This window comes from Martes martes (genome assembly GCF_963455335.1).
Source record: "Martes martes genome assembly, chromosome: 13".
Classification (NCBI taxonomy): Eukaryota; Metazoa; Chordata; class Mammalia; order Carnivora; family Mustelidae; genus Martes; species Martes martes.
The window spans coordinates 50003411-50023474 of NC_137901.1; the positions used below are offsets into that span (position 1 = coordinate 50003411).

Here is a 20064-nt window from a genome sequence, read left to right on the forward strand (position 1 = left end):
CACTCCGCTGGGCATCTCCATGGCCCCACCAGGGCCAGCTGTCTCTGCAGCTGCTCCCTGCCTTGGGTTGTCTGTGCCCACGTCATGGGATACTTCCTGAGGGGATGGCCTTCCTCATAAAAACAAAACTTCAGAGAGCCGAAGCCCTGAAGAGCTTCTAATGAAAATCTCCAGGCAGGGGTGTGTGTTGGGGAGCAGGGTGCAGGTCCCTGTGTGGGCTGGTAGGCAGCACTAGAGCCTGGCTGCCCCCAAAGAACCCCAAGGTGAAAATCTTTGTCAAACCATGGCCTCTGACCCGATTCTCATGACTCCTCAGAAGCTTTCAGGTCTCTTTAAACTGACACGGTCACCTGTTCCTCCCTCCCTGACCTGCCATGCAGCTTTGCTCAGGGTCCGCTCTTGTCTTACCTCCCCAAGCAGCTCCACCGCTGTAGCCCACCCCTGTGTCTCCCTGCAGTGGCTCGGCTGTGACGTGGGGAGAATGGAGGGCATCCCTCAAACACAGGCTTCTGAAGAGGGCCTGACAGCAGGGGCTCATACGTTAGTGTTCTGAGAGAAATGGGGCAGGATGGCCCCCGTAGGACCCACACTGCCCGTAGGACACACTGAGGTGTCCTACCTCTGGGAGGTGTTCCTCCTAGAATGTGAAACTGCCGGTCCTCAGAGTGAAACTTTCTAGATCAGGGGAAACTTTCTAGATCAGCAGAACCACCTCAGCAGGAAACCTGCTCAGGCAAGCAGGAAGGGACGTAAGGCCAGCAAACCTACACCCCGACAGCAGAGTGTTGGGGGGAAAGGGGCATCAGAGGAAAACATAAAAGGGTAGTTAGGGGTGAGTGCTGGTTGAGGAGGGGGAACTTAAGACTCAACATGCCGGGATACCTGGGTGGCTCAGTAGGTTAAGCTGCTGCCTTCAGCTCAGATCGTGGTCCCAGGGTCCTGGGATTGAGTCTTGCATTGGGCTCCTTGCTCAGCAGGAAGCCTGCTTCTCTTTTTGCCTCTGCCTGCCACTCTGCCTGCTTGTGCTCTCTATCTCTCTTCCTGACAAATAAATAAGTAAATAAAATCTTAAAAAAAAAAAGGCTCAACATGCCTCATGCCAGGAGTAGGCACAGCCATGTTCTATGGATAGATGCATGGGGCCCCCTTGGGTGGACACCACCGTATTCAAATCACACAACCCATTCCTGCCCTGATTTCTCACTCATCCAACAGCCTTTGGTTTAATGTGGCTCCTCGTGGAGCTTGCTCGGGTCAGAGGATACGAACATCTAGTGCTCCCAGAAGTTGGGAGTTCTCCTCATAAGTGACCCGGCATTCTGGCTTTCTATTTATCAGTGCCGGACACTGGCTAAAGGGAGTCGCTTCCTGAGAAAGCATGTTCCTCAGATGTTATGACGTACCAGGGTCTCCCTAAACCCAAGAGGTGGGGAGGCCGGGTAGATCTGTGAGGGAAGTGCCCTGGTGCGGGGGCTCTAGGCAGCCTTCTCTTGGCCTGACCTTGGCATTAGCTAGCAAACCTTTTCTTTTGGGTCAGCCAGAGGAATCTACACTTTTGTTTCATTTGGGGTGAAAAAAATATTTTAGTATCAGTCAGATTTCTGTATTTACGAAGTATGGAGTTGTGTCTATTAATCTTAGGATTGCTGGCAGCCTTTCAATGTTTAGCAATTTACTGTCTCTAAAATAAAGAGAAACCTACAAGGAAATAAGCAAAGGAGTTTTAGGATCCATCACGGCCACTCCAGAAAATCCACCAAAAAACCAAATATACGGCAGGAGTGGCAGGAGCAGGTGCAGTTTTTCTACCTTGGCAATGGTGGCGTGTCCCAGAATGTCATCAGGGGAGGTGGGCTCCTCAATCCACAGTGGCTTGAACTCAGCCAGCTTCGCCATCCACTCCACTGCCTCGGGCACATCCCAGCGCTGGTTGGCATCCATCATCTGCAAGGAGAGAGAGAGACCCTCTGCCGTGAGGTCTGCCTGGTGCTGACCTGGTGCTGACCTGTGACGGGGCCCTGGCTCTAAGGGAGGAAATGCTGCCACTCAGTGCCCCCGATGGCTGAGCAAGACTCTGGGAGGGAGCCTGACCTTTCCCCTGTGGAAGACCAGCACGCAGCCAGCACAAAGGTGGCCAAAGCGCAGCCACCACGACTGGAACTGGGGCTCCACATGTGTCTTCTGAAGGAGATGCAAGTCAGTCGCAGGACCACTGTGACGTCTGCAGGTGCCCCGGGCTGGGCCCAGGAGACGTGCTTGCGGGCCCTGGAGTTCTGGCCCAATCTGCATCTAGGTGCCACCCAACCGTGTCTGTCTTGCACTGTCCATTGTTCTGGAAACTATTTTAGCACCTTCCCAATCATGCTCGTCAATTCTGAATTTGTTCTCTAGTCATTTTGACTCTTGCCAACTACGAGTCTGGCACAATAATCAATAACCCAGACTCTCCCACTGATGAAGTACCTACTCAACCGGGCATTTTATGGATTTTGTCCCATTTAATATTTAGAACAACTCTATGAAGCAGTTCACATTAACTCAGTTTACAGAAAAGAAAGCTGGCATGCAGAGCAGTTAAGGAAGTTGCCAAGATCAGGAAGTCATGTGAATGGCAAGTTCAGGTCCAGGCCTCTAACTCTCAGGCCCCAGTTCTCTGGAAGACAGGTGCTGGGTGTGCAGAGATGATGAAAGGGCCTCCCCATCCCTGACATTATCACACCCAGAGAAGACAGACATGGGGATGGATATGTCTAGTAGGAAGTGCTAAGTGGCATGAGTCCCCTCAGGGGCCACTATGAGGACCAGAGGACAGGACATCTAGAATCACTTTGTAGCATAAGTTATTTGGGTAAGAACGGCCCCGTAAGACAAAAGTCATGTCAACTCATATATAGGTAGTGGCACTTCTGATCCTAGGTCAAGGACTCAACTTCCATTTCTGTTAACTTATGAAACATGCCTCCAAAAACCATAAAAACATCTTATCGTGACTTTATAAAAATATTTTACATGTAATAAGAAACATCTTATAAAAATATGAAGTCAGGAATCACTGATCCTTACATTTATCTCAGCAAAAGTTAGGCATTTCTTCCACCTTGGCTCCCTGAGACTGGCCTACCTGCTGAACCAGAAGGGACAGATTTGTCCAGGGAAACTAGATAATGACACATGAGGGCACCAGTGGGCAACCTGTGTGCTCAGGTGCGTCACTGCTAGCAAGAAGGAACAATCCCTAACCCAGCTCTTACTTAAGGTTCTGCAGAAGAGAATCATTTAAAACCATCAGCTCCCTCCGTAGTTTTTTTTTTTTTTTTTAAAGAGTTCACCCACTGCAAGACCACAAAGCTGTATTTCCTCGCACATTCAGCTTTAACGTTCTTGTCGTTCTTTAATCCTTGCCTGAAGTGAGTTGTATTTTGGCCCAGGGTACAGGCTTCATGCAAGGCTGCTCTTTCTCAGTGGGAGGGGAGGACATTTACCAGCGTCTTGTCAGGTCCAATCATATTCCGGATGAGGCGGCACCGACGGATGTCATCCTGGAGATCAGCACCCACTTTCACTTTAAACCTGTAAAAGAAATGTGGCTTGGTACTTGGGACCTATCCTCTGGCGGGGCAGGTTCTCTGCAGAAGTGGCTGCCTCCGCTGATAATTCACAGGTGACTTCTTCTAGTAGCCTCCTGCCCTGTCCCCCTAGGTCTCACACAAGTCACTGGAAAATGACCTCAGGGCAATAATGCCACCTCACCTGCTGACCCCAAGTCAGGGAACTAGGAGAGCTGTTAGATTTTTTTTTTTCTTTAAGATTTTATTTACTTGACAGAGAGAGACACAGTTAGAGCAGGAACACAAGCAGGGGGAGCAACAGGTAGAGGTAGAAGCAGGCTTCCCACTGAGCAGGGAGCCCGATGCGGGGCTTGATCCCAGGACCCTGGGATCATGACCTGAGCCGAAGGCAGCTGCTTAACCAACTGAGCCACCCAGGGGCCCCCTCACATCTCGTCTTTGCAGAAAGAGCCAGGCCTACGTTTAAACTTGTCCCATGCATCCCTACGTGTCAGACCGTTCCTGGACGAACCCTGGCGTCCTTCGTGCCTTTTGCTCCTGGCTCGTCTCCACTGCCCAGCCTGTCGTGACAGGGAGAGTGAAGCCCATTATCACACAAACACGTTACCTGGTCCAGCCGTCCTTCAGTGCCTCCGTGCAGAGCTGTGGGGAAAGGAGCACAGTTAGCATCACACACCACAAAACTCTCTTTTGTCTAACGAGTACCCCAGTTGCCTCTGATCTGCTTTCACAACCACTACGGCTGCCGCAGGAACCAGAGGAATCACCACGTGCTGGTGAAGTAAAAGCAGGAGTGGCTTCGCCAACAGAGCATGACTCTTCGTACTTGTAGGATGACATTCTTTCCTCATCTCTAGGGGAACAATTTCTTGAATTGTTCACAACATTCCTAGGAGGGAAATGGAGTATTTCTATCTATCCCCCTTCTTAAAGCAAGGGTATTCAGCAGCCCCCACAGAACACGTGGACGTAAGGGAAACAAACAGAAGCTAGACTTCCTCTTGGCTGCGAGGACAGTGTGATGGCAAAGTCATCAATCAACCACATTCCGACTGCACACTGGGTGCCAGCCCCGGGGCTGAGGGCCTTACGCAGCTCACAGCAGGATTCTGAATCCCCCCAAACCACCCACAAGATACCTATCATTTCCCCATTTCACAGCGAGGAAGTCGAGGCTCAGTGTGACACTGCTGCCTCTGCCAGGGAATTAAACCCCGGCCTGTCATGTTCCAGAAGCCAAGGTGGGACATGCTAGGTCACGGGGTCCCACGCCCACGATGTGAATGGCTTTACTTTACTCCAGTGCAAGTACTTTCAGAATGAGGTCTTGGGTCCAAAATGATTTAGAAAGGCTAACAAGAAAACTCCAGAAATCCAGGAATATAAAACCTATCCACGACACCAGGTCCGAGTGCCCACCTGCCTCAGCTTGTCGTCTGAGTAGCCCAGCCAGGCGCATGACGTGGTGTAGGCAGGGTAGCCTTGCATCAGCATTTGTCCTTCTGTGGAAACACAATGCCGGTCAACATTTTGTGCTTTCCAGGGACCTTCAGAATTACAATTGCCTTTATTATTTTTTTTTAAGATTTATTTTTTGACAAGAGAGAGAGAAAATGCACATAAGCAGGGGGAGTGGCAGAGGGAGAGGGAGAAGCTGGCTCCCCACTGAGCGGGGAGCCTGACATGGAACTTGAGCCCAGGACCCCAGGACCATGACCTGAGCCAAAGGCGAATGCCCAACCGATTAAGCCACCCTGGCTCCACGGTTGCCTTTAGCTAAGCTGCTGCCCCCAGAGAACCAAGCCTGTTCTCCTTCTGACCCTGTCTTTCAAGTACACCCAGCCCCAAGCTCAGCCTCTGGCCACATTCACAATCCTGCAAATACCAAGGGTCTCAAACCAGCCCAGGTCTTCCTGTTTGTCACACCCAGGACGCCGCATTTTCCAGATGCAACCCTTTGTCAGAGGGCCTGGCTGTGGGGCACGGGCATTTGGAAAGATGACGTGAACCCCAAGAGGACAGGGACCCTCAAAAGGACAATGACAACAAAAACAATGAAGGAAATTTCCTCACAACCCACCTCTCTCTTTTTTACCAACTTGACCTTTCTGCAGTATTTCTGGAAAAAAATGAGAAGCGTCATCACTTTTTCAGACAACAAAGCAAGCTACTACATTATTTAGACATCAGCAGGTACCAGAAAACTTTCAGTTCCGTCACTCGAGTATGACTCACCATAGGCTTCCTCCTCAGTCAGGACGTCTGTGATGTACCTGAAATCAATGCAGGATAACAGCGTCCTGGGGTCCTGGCAGTGTGACAGGAGAGGGGAAAGGCCCAGATCAATTCATGAGCAGCTTAGGTTTCTATGGATAGACTTATCCTTTCTGGGAAAGGGCATTCAGGATTTGTGTTAAATTGTTTGGTTCTGTCATTCCTTGGTACAGAGCTCTTCAGAGGGTCAGTGCCACCTTCCCAAGACATCTTCAGGCCCTCGTGCTGCAACTCCTTACTCCCTCCCCACCCTTTCCCTCCCCAGACATCTAGGCTCCACCATCCCAACTAACATGGCTCCTGGAAGGAGGATCTGGCAGGAGGCAAGCAAGTGGTCAGCACGGGTTAAGTGGAGAGATGAGCACCTGGCATCCCTCTATATATACGTCATTGTACCATACTTCATGGCTTATGGTGGTGATCCTGGAGCAGCTCAGCAGGAGACGGAAGAAGGCTGGTCTCAGAACCAAGCCCTCCAGGGTCAACCCTGTGCCCACCATTTATTAGCAGCCTGACCGTGGGCCATTTCCTCTCTTGTCAAATTGGGACAACTCACTTCACCGACAGGACAGAAGGGATTCACCATGAACGACCCAGCACACCTCCTGGCCCCGGACCATCACTGGCTGTTCTCACCCCACCTCTTCCTGCCCCTCATTTACTGCTCAGGCCACGCTGGCAAGGCCAACATGCTCATCTGGGCCTCTGGCTGAGACCCCTCCTCATCTCAATCTAACAGCTGGGAAGCAACCACTAGCTTTGTTCCCACTCAGGTTTCACTGTGACCAACAATACTCCACTGGTCTGTGAAAAAGTGTAAAAGCTGGGAACCTGGCTGGCTCAGTTGGCGAAGCATCTGCCTTCAGCTCAGGTCATGATCCCAGGGTCCTGGGATTGAGTTCTATAACCAACTCCCTGCTCAGCTCAGCGGGGAGTCTCCTTCTCCCTCTGCCTGCCTCCCACCCCTGCTCATGCTCACGTGTGCTCTCTCTCAAAAATAAATAAAATCTTAAAAAAAAGTGGGGTGCTGGGAGGCTCAGTCGTTAAAGTGTCTGCCTTCAGCTCAGGTCATGATCCCAGGATCCAGGGATAGAGCCCCACACTGGACTTCCTACTCAGCAGGAGGCCTGCTTCTCCCTCTACCACTCCCTCTCCTTGTGTTCCCTCTCTCGCTGTCTCTGTCAAATAAATAAATAAAAATCTTAAAAAGAAAGAAAGAAAGATGTAAAAGCTCTTTCAATGCTGAGATTCTGTCTCTTTCTAGACTACTGGCTGCTACTGAAACAGGAAATAGGATCCAAAAGAATGAAGTCACGGGCATCTTCTCTAGTGGCCCTCAAATCATTCCATTTGGGAAGCCGCCTTTTACACCCCTCTGAAAGTCTGACCTTGCGCCTAAAGGCAGCTCATGTCCTTCCCCTTTGGATGGAGCCCCCATGCCACCTGCAACCACATCAGAGAGATGGTGTGATAGCCTCCTGTTTTACTTTGTCCCAGAGAAAAGGCAATGTCTGTCCACCTACAGTCTTCAAGGCCATGGTGTTCTTTGTGTCTCCTTAATTGAGATGCCAAATAATAAGAGGGCCTTCATTTGCTGACCGCCAGAGTTTCAGCAACCATGCAAGACATCAACATCGTGAGATAGCTGATGCTCAAAGAGGTTAGTGACATGTCCAAGGTCAACCCGCCAGGAAGTGGTAGAGCCCAGATAAAAAGCCAGGTCTGCCTGGGTGTGAAGCTCATGCCCCTTAACTTGTCCAGACTTTTTTTCCTCCTCAGCTGCCAGGTGTTCAGCTCTACCATAAACATGTCAAGAAAAAAGGAAACACTGAGGTGCCTTATCTTCAGCGTTTGGCTCCTTCCCTTCCGGAATCAGACAGTTGAAGACCACCACAGTCTGATTTGTCACTTCCTTTTAAATTCAAAGTGACCAGACAATATCTTAATAATATACGTATATATTATTAAGATAATAATAATATCTAAATAACCTCTTGTTCTTCGGGAAGCACTTTATTTGGTCTTTAAACAAGTTCTACGAGGTTCTCAGAGAAGTGATGACAATCCCCTTTTCATAGTTAGGAAACAGAGGCTCAGGGAAGTTGCATTACATGTGAAAACTCCATAGTGGGGGAGGCAGGACCTAAACTCAGTGTTTCCCTTGTACCACTCTGCCTATGTGAGCACAGCCAGCTGTTACTTCAAATATCAGAAAAGAAATACTAGGATCTAGTGGACTTTTGCTTTGTCATCACTACAGTGACCCAAAGACAATACTAAATATATTTACTGATTACCAAAAGCAAGTAATCTGTGAAATCCATCTCATTTACATTACAACGTTATTATAATTCTTTAACATTATAACAATATTATACTTACCATGTCAACAAGTAACTTCCACAGAGGCTTGGAGAAAAAAGAAAGAAAGAGAGAGAGAGAGAGAAAGAAAGAAAGAGAAAAGAATTGTAAAACATGTGTAAAGTAGCCTTTTATTTTCCCCTCCCACTCTCAAACACCTGCCCTCTAGCCCACCTGCGTGCCCGGGTCTTGGGGTCTCTAATGCTGCCTCCTGCCTCCTTAGCTTGCTGCCCTCCTATTTCTTTTTCTGCCCTTTAAACCTACTCCTATAGTTTCCTAACTACTGCCAGGGAGAAAAAGAATCAAACAATTTTTTATATTTCTTTTGGAGGCCTGCTGTGTAGGTCTTTTGCCTTCAGAAGGTTGCTCATAGAGTAAGTGTTCATCTCTCTGCCACATGTCGGATTTTCCACAGAGCAAGTGCTCCTTTGATGAGTTACCTTTCCCTCCTGCTTGGCCCACAGGTCCCAGACAGCGTTGAGAACAGCTGCGGTAGCCAGATGCACAACACCTTTCTCAGGACCGATCTGGTCAGGAAGCAAAACACAGCATTTCTTAGAAATGAGAGGTATTTAGGTCTCCTAGCCAGGGACACATTTCAAGACTTAAAAGCCATCAATAAAGGCTCAGGTAGGGTTTAAACTTTTTTTTTTAATAGTTTCTAACCTATAGAAAAGTTGCAAGAACAGCACAAAAAACTCTTGTACGTTCCCCCCCACTCTCTCTATATATGTATATGTACACACACATATACATATACAAATAGAACATATATAATATAATATTTACTTTACTGAACCATTTAAGTTGCAGATACCATGCTTCTCGAACCCTAAATACTTCTGCACGTAGGACCTAAAAACAAGAACCTTCTCTCACATAACCGTAGTAGTAAAATGATCAAATTCAGGGAACAGAACATTGATAGAATACTACTGTCTAAAAGACAGTCCATAATCACATTCTGCCAATTGTCTCAATATTTTATTAACATATTGCATTTGGTTGTCTTGCCTCTTTAGTCTCTTTTTATCTGGAATAATTTCTCTTATTCTTCTCAAGCTGCTGTTGACATTTTTAAAGTGCACAAGCTGGCTGACTTGTAGCAGTGTCCCTCTATTTGGGTTGGTCTGGAGTTCCTTCATCACTGGGATTCAGGTCATACTTTTTTGGCACAAATTTTAAGTAGACAGTAATGTCACTTCGGTTTTTTATTAGGGGTATGATCTTTCAGCACTTAGGTAAGTCAGGGTCCACTGGGCTGTTGCACTGTGAGGTTACCATTTTCTCTAAGTATGGAGATTAATATTGTCCCCAAATTTGGGCATGCATTGAAGATTCTTGCCTCAATCATTTATGGCTACAACATTTGCAATACAGTGATTGTCTAACATTACCATTCTTTTTACATTAAGTTTGTATTCTACTATAATGACAAGCTTTTCCTGGTTGCTTGTTCACTACCTAAATGGACACATGGATTCTTATGTTATTCCATGAGTTACAAGCCATTACTAACATATTTATTTTGATCCCTGAATTGTCCCAGATTTGGCCAGTAGGAGCTTCTTCAAGGGAATGCCTTGAAAAACAAGTTCAACTTGCTCTGCAGAAAGTTCAAAATGAAATCCAAGGCAAGACAGCAAGTGCCTTCCCTTGTGCCTTTCTCCATGCATGGACAAGACCTTGAGCAGAGGTAGCAAAAGACAGAGCTGATGTCAGGAGACAAGGGCAAGGACCCAGTTATTGGACTGACCTTACAGGGATAGAATCCTTTCTCTAGAACCTCACTCTTTTCATGCCTTGAACTTAGGGTTCAAAAAACAGACCTTTACACATAAAAGTACTCTGGTCAATATCTTCTTATCTTTGGTTAAGAAACGTAAGATTCGGGGCGCCTGGGTGGCTCAGTGGGTTAAAGCCGCTGCCTTCGGCTCAGGTCATGATCCCAGCGTCCTGGGATCGAGCCCCGCATCGGGCTCTCTGCTCAGCAGGGAGCCTGCTTCCTCCCTTCTCTCTCTCTGCCTGCCTCTCTGCCTACTTGTGATTTCTGTCTGTCAAATAAATAAATAAAAAAATTAAAAAAAAAAAAAAAAAAGAAACGTAAGATTCGCATTTCTGGCTTTAATAACTTTCTCTCTTAACTCCAATACTACCCACATTATCTCTCCTCCAGAAAGGCTGCCTATTCAGTACTTAATCTTCTAGGGGGTCTAGAACACTTCTCCATTCAAGGAGTGGGAGTAGTGATGAGGTCCATAGGGCTCTCAAGATCCAAGTATGTCCAGATTCAAGTCTTCCAGAAAGGAATCAATTACTTCCAAACACTGACAGTCTAAATGGTTCAAGCCCTAATTTATCTCAATACAATGTTTGACCTTAGAATTATAAGCCTGTTTATTTTCATATTTGTTGCCATCAAAGGACATCTTAGACCTTAGTAACACTACTTATAGAAGCATTCTTTAAAAGTGGCCCTTACCCATCTGAGCTGCCCGTCACTTGTGAGCTGCCTGTAGAAACCTCTGAAGTCACCGACGATGTCTCTGAGGTCCTTGTTAAGCACATGGTGGGCGAGGGCATTCACAGCACAGACCACTATTAAGTAAGGATTCAATTCTTAAGTATGTTTTGGTATGAACTCAATAAATTAAGACATGAAAACACCACAAACTAATGTGGGCATTTTATGAAAGAAACTTCATATACAAAAGATACTTGTTTTTAAAAACTGCCTGGGATACGTCTTCTGTGTTTTTCGTAAGTAATACCATCCATGTGGAATAGCTTTTAATCCATAGCTCCGTCTGAGTAGAGCAAACACATTTTGAATGTTGCCATGTGAAAAACAGAGCCACAGATATGAAAGTTTATATCATATTCCCAATCTATTTTCTTGTTCACTTGGGAAAGTGTCTGTACAGGCAGTTTCAAAACCAAACCTTGCTAATTCATTGTTCCTAAAAAATAAGAAGAGTCTTACTTACCACCGAAGGGGGAAAAAAACAAAAAAAGAGAAAGAGAGAGAAGTACCTTCTAATTAATATCAGGCACAGAAAATATCTTGAATTCACAATATAACACACTATTACAGATGAAAAGAGGGCACGTCGGTGGCTCAGCTGTTAAGTGTCTATCTTTGGCTCAGGTCACGATCCCAGTGTCCTGGGATCAAGCCCCGCATCGGGCTCCCTGCTCAGCAGAAAGGGCTGCTTCTCCCTCTCCCATGCCCCCTGCTTACATTCCCTTTCTCGCTGTCTCTCTCTGTCAATTAAATACATACATACATACATACACATACACACACACACACACACACACACACAAAATCTTTAAAATAAAATAAAATAAAATTTAGTGCATTTGACAGAAATTCGGGTACTGGTGGTCATCCATTGTATGGGACAATCTACTTCAGGTTTGCTTTGTTGCCATGGGTGAGAAATTTGATCTGGAAAAAACTGGCCATTGAAGGCAGTGCCTTGCTGACTGACTCCCTGGGATTGTCTAGCCCAGGAAGGACAAGTCAATAAGGCCTATGAATGACCATGGTTCCTGCACCTTAGGGCTGGTGTGAACCCTTACAGTTGTTTTTTGTCTCTTTAGAAATTTTTCTTTCTTCGTATTTTTTCCCTCTGTTAAAAGCTGTATTTTTTTTATTCTATCCATAAAACAATAACTAGAACCCTCCCTCCCTTTCTCACACACTATACTAGCACAGCCTTCACAGAAATGAGGAAACCACTATTTTTTACTTTTTTTTTTTTATCATAAAAGAATGAACAAGTAAGTAGGCTGACAAAGGCACAGAAGAGCTGTGATGGACTAACGGAATTTTTTTCAACTTTAATGCAAATGCCATGTAACACATTCAGTGAGACTGGTAAATTGCCTGAAATATGGAGGAAGGTTAAAGTTAAAATGGGTTCTCTCATGTTGTGGTCGGCAAAAGGCGGAAGCCGACTATATCATCGCCAAAGAGCCATTTATTAAAGGCATAGAGGATGGAAATTGATTTATCCCTGGCTGAGATGCCCATCAGGACAGCTGGGAGGGGATGGGAGGGGAGGAGGAAGAGAGGTCAGTGAAGGCCCCAAAGCACAGAGCTCAGCAACCAGGGAGAGGAGCCTCCTATCTCCTATCTCATGTCTCAGTGAGCACATGGGGTCCCTCCACTGTGCACCCGACTCAGCAAAGTTCAAAGTCTAGGCTATTATCAGAGTGGTTTCAGAGGCCCATCCCATAACATATTTTGTAAGTTTGCTGAGTTTTACGCAACCTTTGGGGGTCGCCCTATATTGTCTGCAATAGAGAGAAGGCAGCTTCATAAACTTGGCTTAGACCAGACACAATTACAGGTGCCAGAGAAGCTGACACACAGCTCACAAACCTAGTGTGGTCAGCGGTCACTGCCTTATGGAAAACATTAACAGCAAATGGTTGACTTAATGGAGAAGGAGACGGAATCATTGCCGAGTCTCCTCCTGCTACCTGGCAAATTCCTAGCTTCAAGGAATAATCTTTAAGATTAATCTCAAAGGTTCACCTCTGTTCTGAAGCTGCCCAAGACCCTCCTGGACAATGAACTAACCTTCTCTCTGTGTAACTTGCGCCAGCTTTGAAAAATCTATCCTTCTCATGCTGCATGATCCTTTCTTTTATGGCTGTATGTCCCTGAGACGTTTGTGCATTCTTTCTCCATATACTTGAGATTCTGTCTCCTTTGTCTGTCTCACTAAAATCTCTCCCCAGTGCCTACACATGGGAGAACCTCAAAGGAAGTCTGTTACAGAACTGGCTGCAGGCACGACGGAAGGCTAGCCCCATGAAAAGTGGGACAGTAGCCACCTCGCATCTACTTAAAGTACAAGAAAAGTTCCCTTGTCCTTACACACACACATATACATGCACGTGTGTACATGTGCACACACACCTTTCGTCTGCTTGACAATACTAAAATCTTTCAGTGGACCGAAGACTTCTACTTTATATCTAAGGGAGAACTGACAGTGCATATAGTTGACAGGGAGAGGTTGCATCACCACCAAATTTAGAGAATCTGTTTCCTTCCTTCTTAGATCCTCACACCTCAACTGTCATCATTTGACTTCAGACCCTCATGATCCATAGAAACTGATCTGGCAAAGGTCACCTTTTGCACTTTTTGAATTTTGTATCTTGTACGTGGATTAAGTATTTCAAAACAAAAATCAAAGAGATCATTTGTATTTAAACATTGAGGAAAGAGGGGCACCTGGGTGGCTCAGTCAGTTAAGCGTCTGCCTTTGGCTCAGGTCATGACCCTGGAGTCCTGGGATGGAGCCCCGCATCAGGCTCCTTGCTCAGCGGGGAGTCTGATTCTCCCTCTGTGCTCTCTTTCTTTCAAATAAATAAATAAAATCTTTTTTAAAAAATGTGGAAAGAAAGCACTTCAGGGAGGGGCTAGCTGAGCAGCTCTCTGGGCCTCAGTCTCCTTATCAAGAAAACAAGGGGCCTCAAGACCCCCACTGAGCTCTCTCCAATTCTGAGAGAAGAACTGCACTCATAGCTCGACGCACAACCTGCTTTGCCCAGATAACAGCTCTGAACCTGGGCAGCCAGAGGCCCTTCCACCATGAGGACTACTGCCCGTCTGTCTATGTCATATCCCCGGCCACCTGCCTTTCTCAGTCAGAGAAATAGGCCAAGATTCACGGATATGCCCACAGTCCATCGACCCCTGCGAGCAGAAGGGCCAAGTCCTGCCACCATTTCATTTCTCCCCATGAAACAAATAAACCACAAAACACTGTTTTTACTCACCCTGAGCAGTGTAAATACAGAGAAAAGTAAGGTCACAACTGGAATCTAAGTGAAAATGAAGCATTCTAGAACCTTATAAGAACATTCCACTCACCAACTTCCGTGCCTTTTCCCAGAGTGAAGGTAAGCCCATACCCCTTGAGCCTGTCTTCCGCATCCGTCTCTAAGATGACATAGGCAGCCGAGTAGTCAGGGTCCGTGTGCTGTGGGAAATATGCACCCCACCCCAAAACACAAACATGAGAAACCCAAAGGTACACCTCAGAGCATCACATAAGAAGAGAAAACACAACAGGGGATGTGCGTGAAGAGCTCCAGTCTGATGCAAGCCTTGGGGCACCACCCCCTCCACAAAATGGAGGAGTTCTGAATGGACAAAGGGAAAGTCCTCCTGACAGATTCGTATCATTTCAACGAGGGCAATGTATACATTTTTAGTGCCAGTTTGCAATTATGCCTCCTCTGATGATCAGCTCAGATTGTAATCCAGGAGTTTTCGCCCAAGCTACCTCTGCCAGCTCTCTGAACAGAGCTGCATTCACAAGCAGCCTCAAATGGAAGCAGCCAAGGCTTCAAAGTGCCTCACAGAAAACTGGACTTTTCTTCACTGCAGCCCGTAGCGGGGCTCAAAAGACAATGGCGCCAGTTCAGAGGAGATCATTGGGGGAATGCAAGGAATTAAAACCTCAGAACAAATTAGCCCATTTTTTGTTTTGTTCTTTTTTTAAACTTGCTACTATCAAATGGTATTTTGGCAAGTGTTTACTGACTGACTATGATGAAACTCAACACTACCTGTTGATGGGGGGAGGCAGAAGTTAAAAAACCAGTCTGTGTCTAGAAATTTCTCCTACAGTGGGGAAAAGAAGCCAACACACAAGAAGCAGGTGAGGACTACTGTGTGGTCACTGAGAAGGACCCTGAAGAGTAAGGGAGCAAGCAAAGAGGAAGCAGGGACAGAGGCACAGGGATGGACAAGGGAGGGCACGGGGCAAGAGAGAGCAACAGGAAACCCTGAGCCTTGTTAGACAGAAATGAAATGCCCCTGGGGTGGCAAGTGAGTGAAGATAAGACTGGAGAGGTGGTGTGGGGGCAGATAATGGAGACCCCCAAAAGCCAGGCAGAAGATCTGCACGCATCTATAAGGAAAGTAGGATGCAGCTAGTGGCGGATTTTGCATAGGGCGGTGACAATTTATTACGGTTTTTATTGTTATTATTATTATTGCTATATTACATTTGTTGCCCTGGCACACTATTTTAAAAGCTACTTGATTTAATTTAACTCTCACAACAATATCACAAAGTAGGTGCTATTATCCCTACCTGACAGATAAGAAAACTGAGGGTTTTTTTGTTTTGTTTTTTGTTTTTAAAGATTTTATTTATTTGAGAGAGAACAGGTGAGAGAGAGAAAAAGAGAGCATGAGCTGGGGGTGGCGAAGGGCAGTAGGAGAGCAGCAGACTCCCGGGGCGCTCGATCCCAGGACCCTGAGATCATGACTTGAGCTGAAGACAGATGCCCAGCCCAGTGAGCCACTTGGTTGCCCCTAAACTACAACTTTCTTAAGGGAAAATGTATCTGTGCTCCCCCAGCAACTTGCACAACTTCTGATACGTAGCCGGTGCCCAGCAACCCTTCACACTGAATGCCCTCCACTAGGCTCTGATGCCAGACAAAGGCCGCCTGTCTACCACGTTTGCCTCTTCCCTTTCCCTGGGTATAAAGGATTTAAACTGTCTCTTTAAACTCAGTTTCCAGGGCGCCTGGGTGGCTCAGTCGACTGGGTGTCTGCCTTTAGCTTAAGTCATGATCTCAAGAGTCCCGGGACTGAGCCCCCTGTCAGGCTCCCTGCTCAGTGGGAACCTGCTTATCCCTCTCCCTCTGCCCTTCCCTTTGTTCATGCTCTCTCTCTCAAATAAGTAAATAAAATCTTAAAAAAAAAAAAAAAGAATGTTACAGTTTAAAAGCCACGGTACAGAAGCTCTAATAATAAGAGGCAGGATGTGGTAAGTCTCTGGGAGAAATACAAACTATGGAAACCAGGCAGGAAGCACTATTAGTGGCATGCATTTGAAGCTGGAGGAGGCTTTATGATGAAATTAGAATCTGAGCTGGTTGGTCCAGGATGGGGAGCTGTTCAGTAGTGTGAAAGGGCATGAAGGGCTGGGACGGAAGAATCACCTTTGGTGACAGTGACAGTGAAGAGACAGAAAAGGGAAAGACTGGAGTGTATTTAAGGGTTGGTGACAGCCTGGTTCAGCCCCTGGGTTCCTGAGAGGGAAGATTCAGAAATGAGATCTAGAATCACTGGCATACAAGGGGGCACTGAAGCTGTACACACAGAGAGGGTCTTACTGGGAGCAAAGCATGAGACAGTAGGGCCCTTGGAGCCTGAGCCTTGCAGAGGGAAGAGGCAGGGTCAGTAAAGGAAGCAGCAGCAGCCAGCCAGGGTGTAGAGCAATGGCTGGAAGAGGAGGCAGCCGACAATGTGACACGCAGACCCCAAGAAAGGACCCTGGAAGCAGAAATAACAGCCCGTCCCAAAGAAGGACGGAGACAGAAGTTCGTTTCAGATGAAGGAGGAAGAAGTACTGTAAGGGAAGGAAGGAAGTGTAAAGGTTGGAAGTAACAGGGATGAACCAGTGATTTAGTGTTTGGTGGGGAAGGAGCAGACACAGAAGGCAAAAGAGAGGTGTCAGGGTCAAGAAAAGGTGATTCCAAAGTGCAAATCCCTGTATAGGTGATAGAAAAGGAACCATTGGGAAAAGAAACTGAGGAAGAAAATACCGGAGATAGAGGGGATGAGAATGGGGCCTCAGCAGTCAAGAAGGGTGGGGATGGGGACACAGCAGAATGGATTCTTTTGGGAGAAGGATAGGACTCACAGAATAAAGGGAAACATGGGGGTTAGTTTGGAGACTGACGGGTGGAGATGGGGCCCAGGGTGCATTTGTTTTCAGTCTTCTCCATGATGTAGTGGGCAGTTTTCCAACTGCTGGGGGGTGTGGGACTGGGAGCCGGAGGAGGGGGAGAGTGGTCTGGGAGCATAGCCACTCCTGGGAGCTCAGCAGACGATGGGGAAAGAAGAGGAAAAGTATGGGCTGGGAAGTGGTGGTGGTTGTGGCACGTGTCAGCTGGAGCTGGGCTATGAGCCCACAGCCCTGGAACTCTCTGGAACCTTGATGAGTGTCTCAACAAGCAAGCAACTTATAATGCAGGCCTGAGCGCTCCACATTTCCTAAAAGGCCAATTTAAAAAAAAAAATCACAGCTGGAATCCTTTACTTTTAACAGGCTGGGGGACAGTTTCAGGGCTCCTTCATGAAAATGTCCTGCTTCTTCTGATCAGGAAGCCGCCTCTGCTTGTAAGTGCTGAACAGAGCTGAATTGCTGAGTTCAGCATGCCATGAGGGCGCAGAAGCAACACCCCCAGGAACTGCAAAGCAGCACATTCTAATAAGAAGGCACATGAGAAGCAGCACACAACACACCCCATATCTCTGGAAGATAAATACTTAAGTGTTTATGAGTTTGTAACGCAGGTATCAGAGAATCTCTCTTGATCCAGAGGTCATAAACAACTTAGACCCAGAGACAAATTCCAGTTCTTAAATTACTCTACTTAAAACCAGGCTACTTCAACACTTCACAAATTCAAAGCAGCGAAAAATCTAGGCCAGAGCCCCTTCTACTTTAGTTTCCTCGTATGTAAATAGTAATAACAGACAATACTTTCTGATGGCCTTCTCTGTATCAGGCACCTTACGAACATCTCGTTTATTACATAAAGCAGATATTATTATACCCACGTCACCGATAAGAAAACTGAGGCCTTGGAAAGAGCCTGATGTCCATCGGCAGATGAATGGATATAGTAGATGTGGCATATATACACAATGGAATACTACTCAGCTATAAAAAATTTAAATGTCACTTGCAAGGACATGGATGGAACTAGAGGGTATTATGCTGAGCGAAATAAGTCAATCAGAGAAAGACAATTATCATATGTGTATGTGTATTTGTGTAATTTAAGAAACAAAACATAGGATCATAGGGGAAGAGAGGAAAAAAATAAAACCAGAGTGGGAGACAAACCATAAGAGACTTAATCACAGTAAACAACCTGAGGGTTGCTGGAGGGGAGGGAGCTGGGGGAAGGGGTAAATGGGTGATGGACATTAAGGAGGGCACATGATGTAATGAGCACTGGGTGTTATATAAGACTGATGAATCACTGACCTCTGAAACCAATAATACATTATATGTTAATTGAATTTAAATTTTTAAAATGGAAGAAAAAGGAAAACCAAGGCTTAAGAGAGTGAGTGGTTTAACCCATAGCTGCTACACTTCAGAGAGCCAAAGTGGTTGCATTAGAGCAATTATTTGATTTTTACAAGCCAGTGAAATTTCAAACATTTGGAGATCCACAAAGGATTGCCAACTGGGTGTTTTTAAAGTCATTTAGCACAAGAAGGAACACAAAGATTTTAAAGAGCGGGAATAACTTCATCTCATAAAGGACATACTTTTAAATGTAATAATTTGTTTAGTCAGCGTTTTCCACGAGAGACCTATCTTTAAAAAAAATATTTCAAGTACCCAAAGAGCATGGGTAATGAATGTAATGATATCACCTTCCCACGTAAGAAGCACAACATTAGAGGGTGTACTAGAGTCCTCTGGTACTCATTCCCCTCCCTCCACACAGGTAATAGGTAAGTATCATCCTAACATAGATGTTTCTCACTTCCCCCCATGTGTGCACACATTCCTTACAGACCCATGCAATATTTTCTCCTCGGTGGACTGAGGGCAATGAGGATCCAGTGGATGACAGGCCTCGGGGAGACTCAGTATAGAGCTCCTTCCTATATTTGGGAACCACTGCAGGGACCCTGGTAAGGATGGAGGGTTTCCCTCCAAACACTGTCAATAAGCAAACATGCCCTTCAGTATTTAGGTAGAAGGCTGTGGTTTTACAACTTCTCCAAAGACTGATACCTGCATAACTCTCTACAGTGACAAACCCTTTCTAACAACGTTTTCAGGTGATTTCATGAGAACCCCCTCACATGCCTCAGAATTACTACGGGCTTGTCTGGTTTCCCAGCCAGAGTGCGACTCCATTTCAAAGACAGGCCCAAGATGCCCAGAGAGGTTAGCGTCTTCTCTAGGTCACACTGCAAGTTGTGCGGGAGGCAGGATCCTCACCCAGAACAGCCAGGCCCACCACCACAAACCCCACCAAGGTTTCAGTGCAGCAGAAGCCAGCAGGTGTTCTAGGCTTTCATCGGTGGGGATCCAACAAGAGCATTTCGCTGTTGTTGCACATTACACATCTACCATTTCCAGCAAAATACGAATCATAAATGTAACAACAGGAAACGCAAAACGTCAACAAAGGGGGGAAAAAAAAAGCCCAGGAGTTGTGGATAGTTTCGGGTTACTTTTACTCCCCGTCCCCTTCCCGGCCTCCTCCCCGGCAAAAGCAACAGCTCCAAAGTGGGGAACCTCGGCGACCCGCTGGACTCCCTGCGCCAACGTGGGCCTGGACGTCCGCGGCAAGAGGCACCGGGCAGTCGCTCAGCGCTTACCATGGCGTCGGAGCCGTGGCCCTCCAGCGACGTGGGGAAGCGCACGTCGTGCACCGAGAGCCTGGAGATTCGGCCACGCACCATGCTGCCGCACAGCCCGAGCTGCCCGCGCCGCCCGCTCCGCTCCGGACCCTGGGCGCGGCGGGAGGGGCAGAGCCCGGCCCGGCTGGCGCTGATTGGCCGCTCGCCGCTCACGAGAACTTGACGGGACCCGAGGGGCAGGCCGGGCTCCGGGCTCCACTGGACGGCTCCCCCGGTCGCACGGGCGCTTCCCGCGGCGTCTGCAACCCCGTGCTGCCCCGCACGGCCCTGGCGCGGATTCGCTGCGGGTCGCGGTGGACCCGAGATTGGGGGTGGGAGGTGTCCCGCACTGCGTGGGCGTTTTGTCAGGAACCTCCCCCGCCCGGACTGGAAACTCAAGAAGTAACCTTCCCGGGAGCCGCGTCCGAGAGGAAG

General features: G+C 47.1%; 1 protein-coding gene across 1 annotated transcript in view; it reads right to left on the reverse strand.

The window, feature by feature from the left end:
- Positions 1 to 19745, reverse strand: part of ENOSF1 (enolase superfamily member 1) — a 27143-nt gene extending 7398 nt beyond the window's left edge. The window contains exons 1-11 of the mRNA XM_080821372.1: positions 19609 to 19745; positions 14101 to 14209; positions 10687 to 10802; positions 8645 to 8731; positions 8226 to 8252; positions 5805 to 5877; positions 5650 to 5688; positions 4989 to 5071; positions 4177 to 4211; positions 3483 to 3570; positions 1810 to 1944 (exon numbers count right to left, since the gene is read on the reverse strand). Coding sequence (XP_080677498.1) covers positions 1810 to 1944; positions 3483 to 3570; positions 4177 to 4211; positions 4989 to 5071; positions 5650 to 5688; positions 5805 to 5877; positions 8226 to 8252; positions 8645 to 8731; positions 10687 to 10802; positions 14101 to 14209; positions 19609 to 19692 — 876 coding nt within the window. The 5' untranslated portion in view covers positions 19693 to 19745. The remainder of the gene's footprint in view (positions 1 to 1809; positions 1945 to 3482; positions 3571 to 4176; positions 4212 to 4988; positions 5072 to 5649; positions 5689 to 5804; positions 5878 to 8225; positions 8253 to 8644; positions 8732 to 10686; positions 10803 to 14100; positions 14210 to 19608) is intronic.
- Positions 19746 to 20064: the final 319 nt, after the last annotated feature.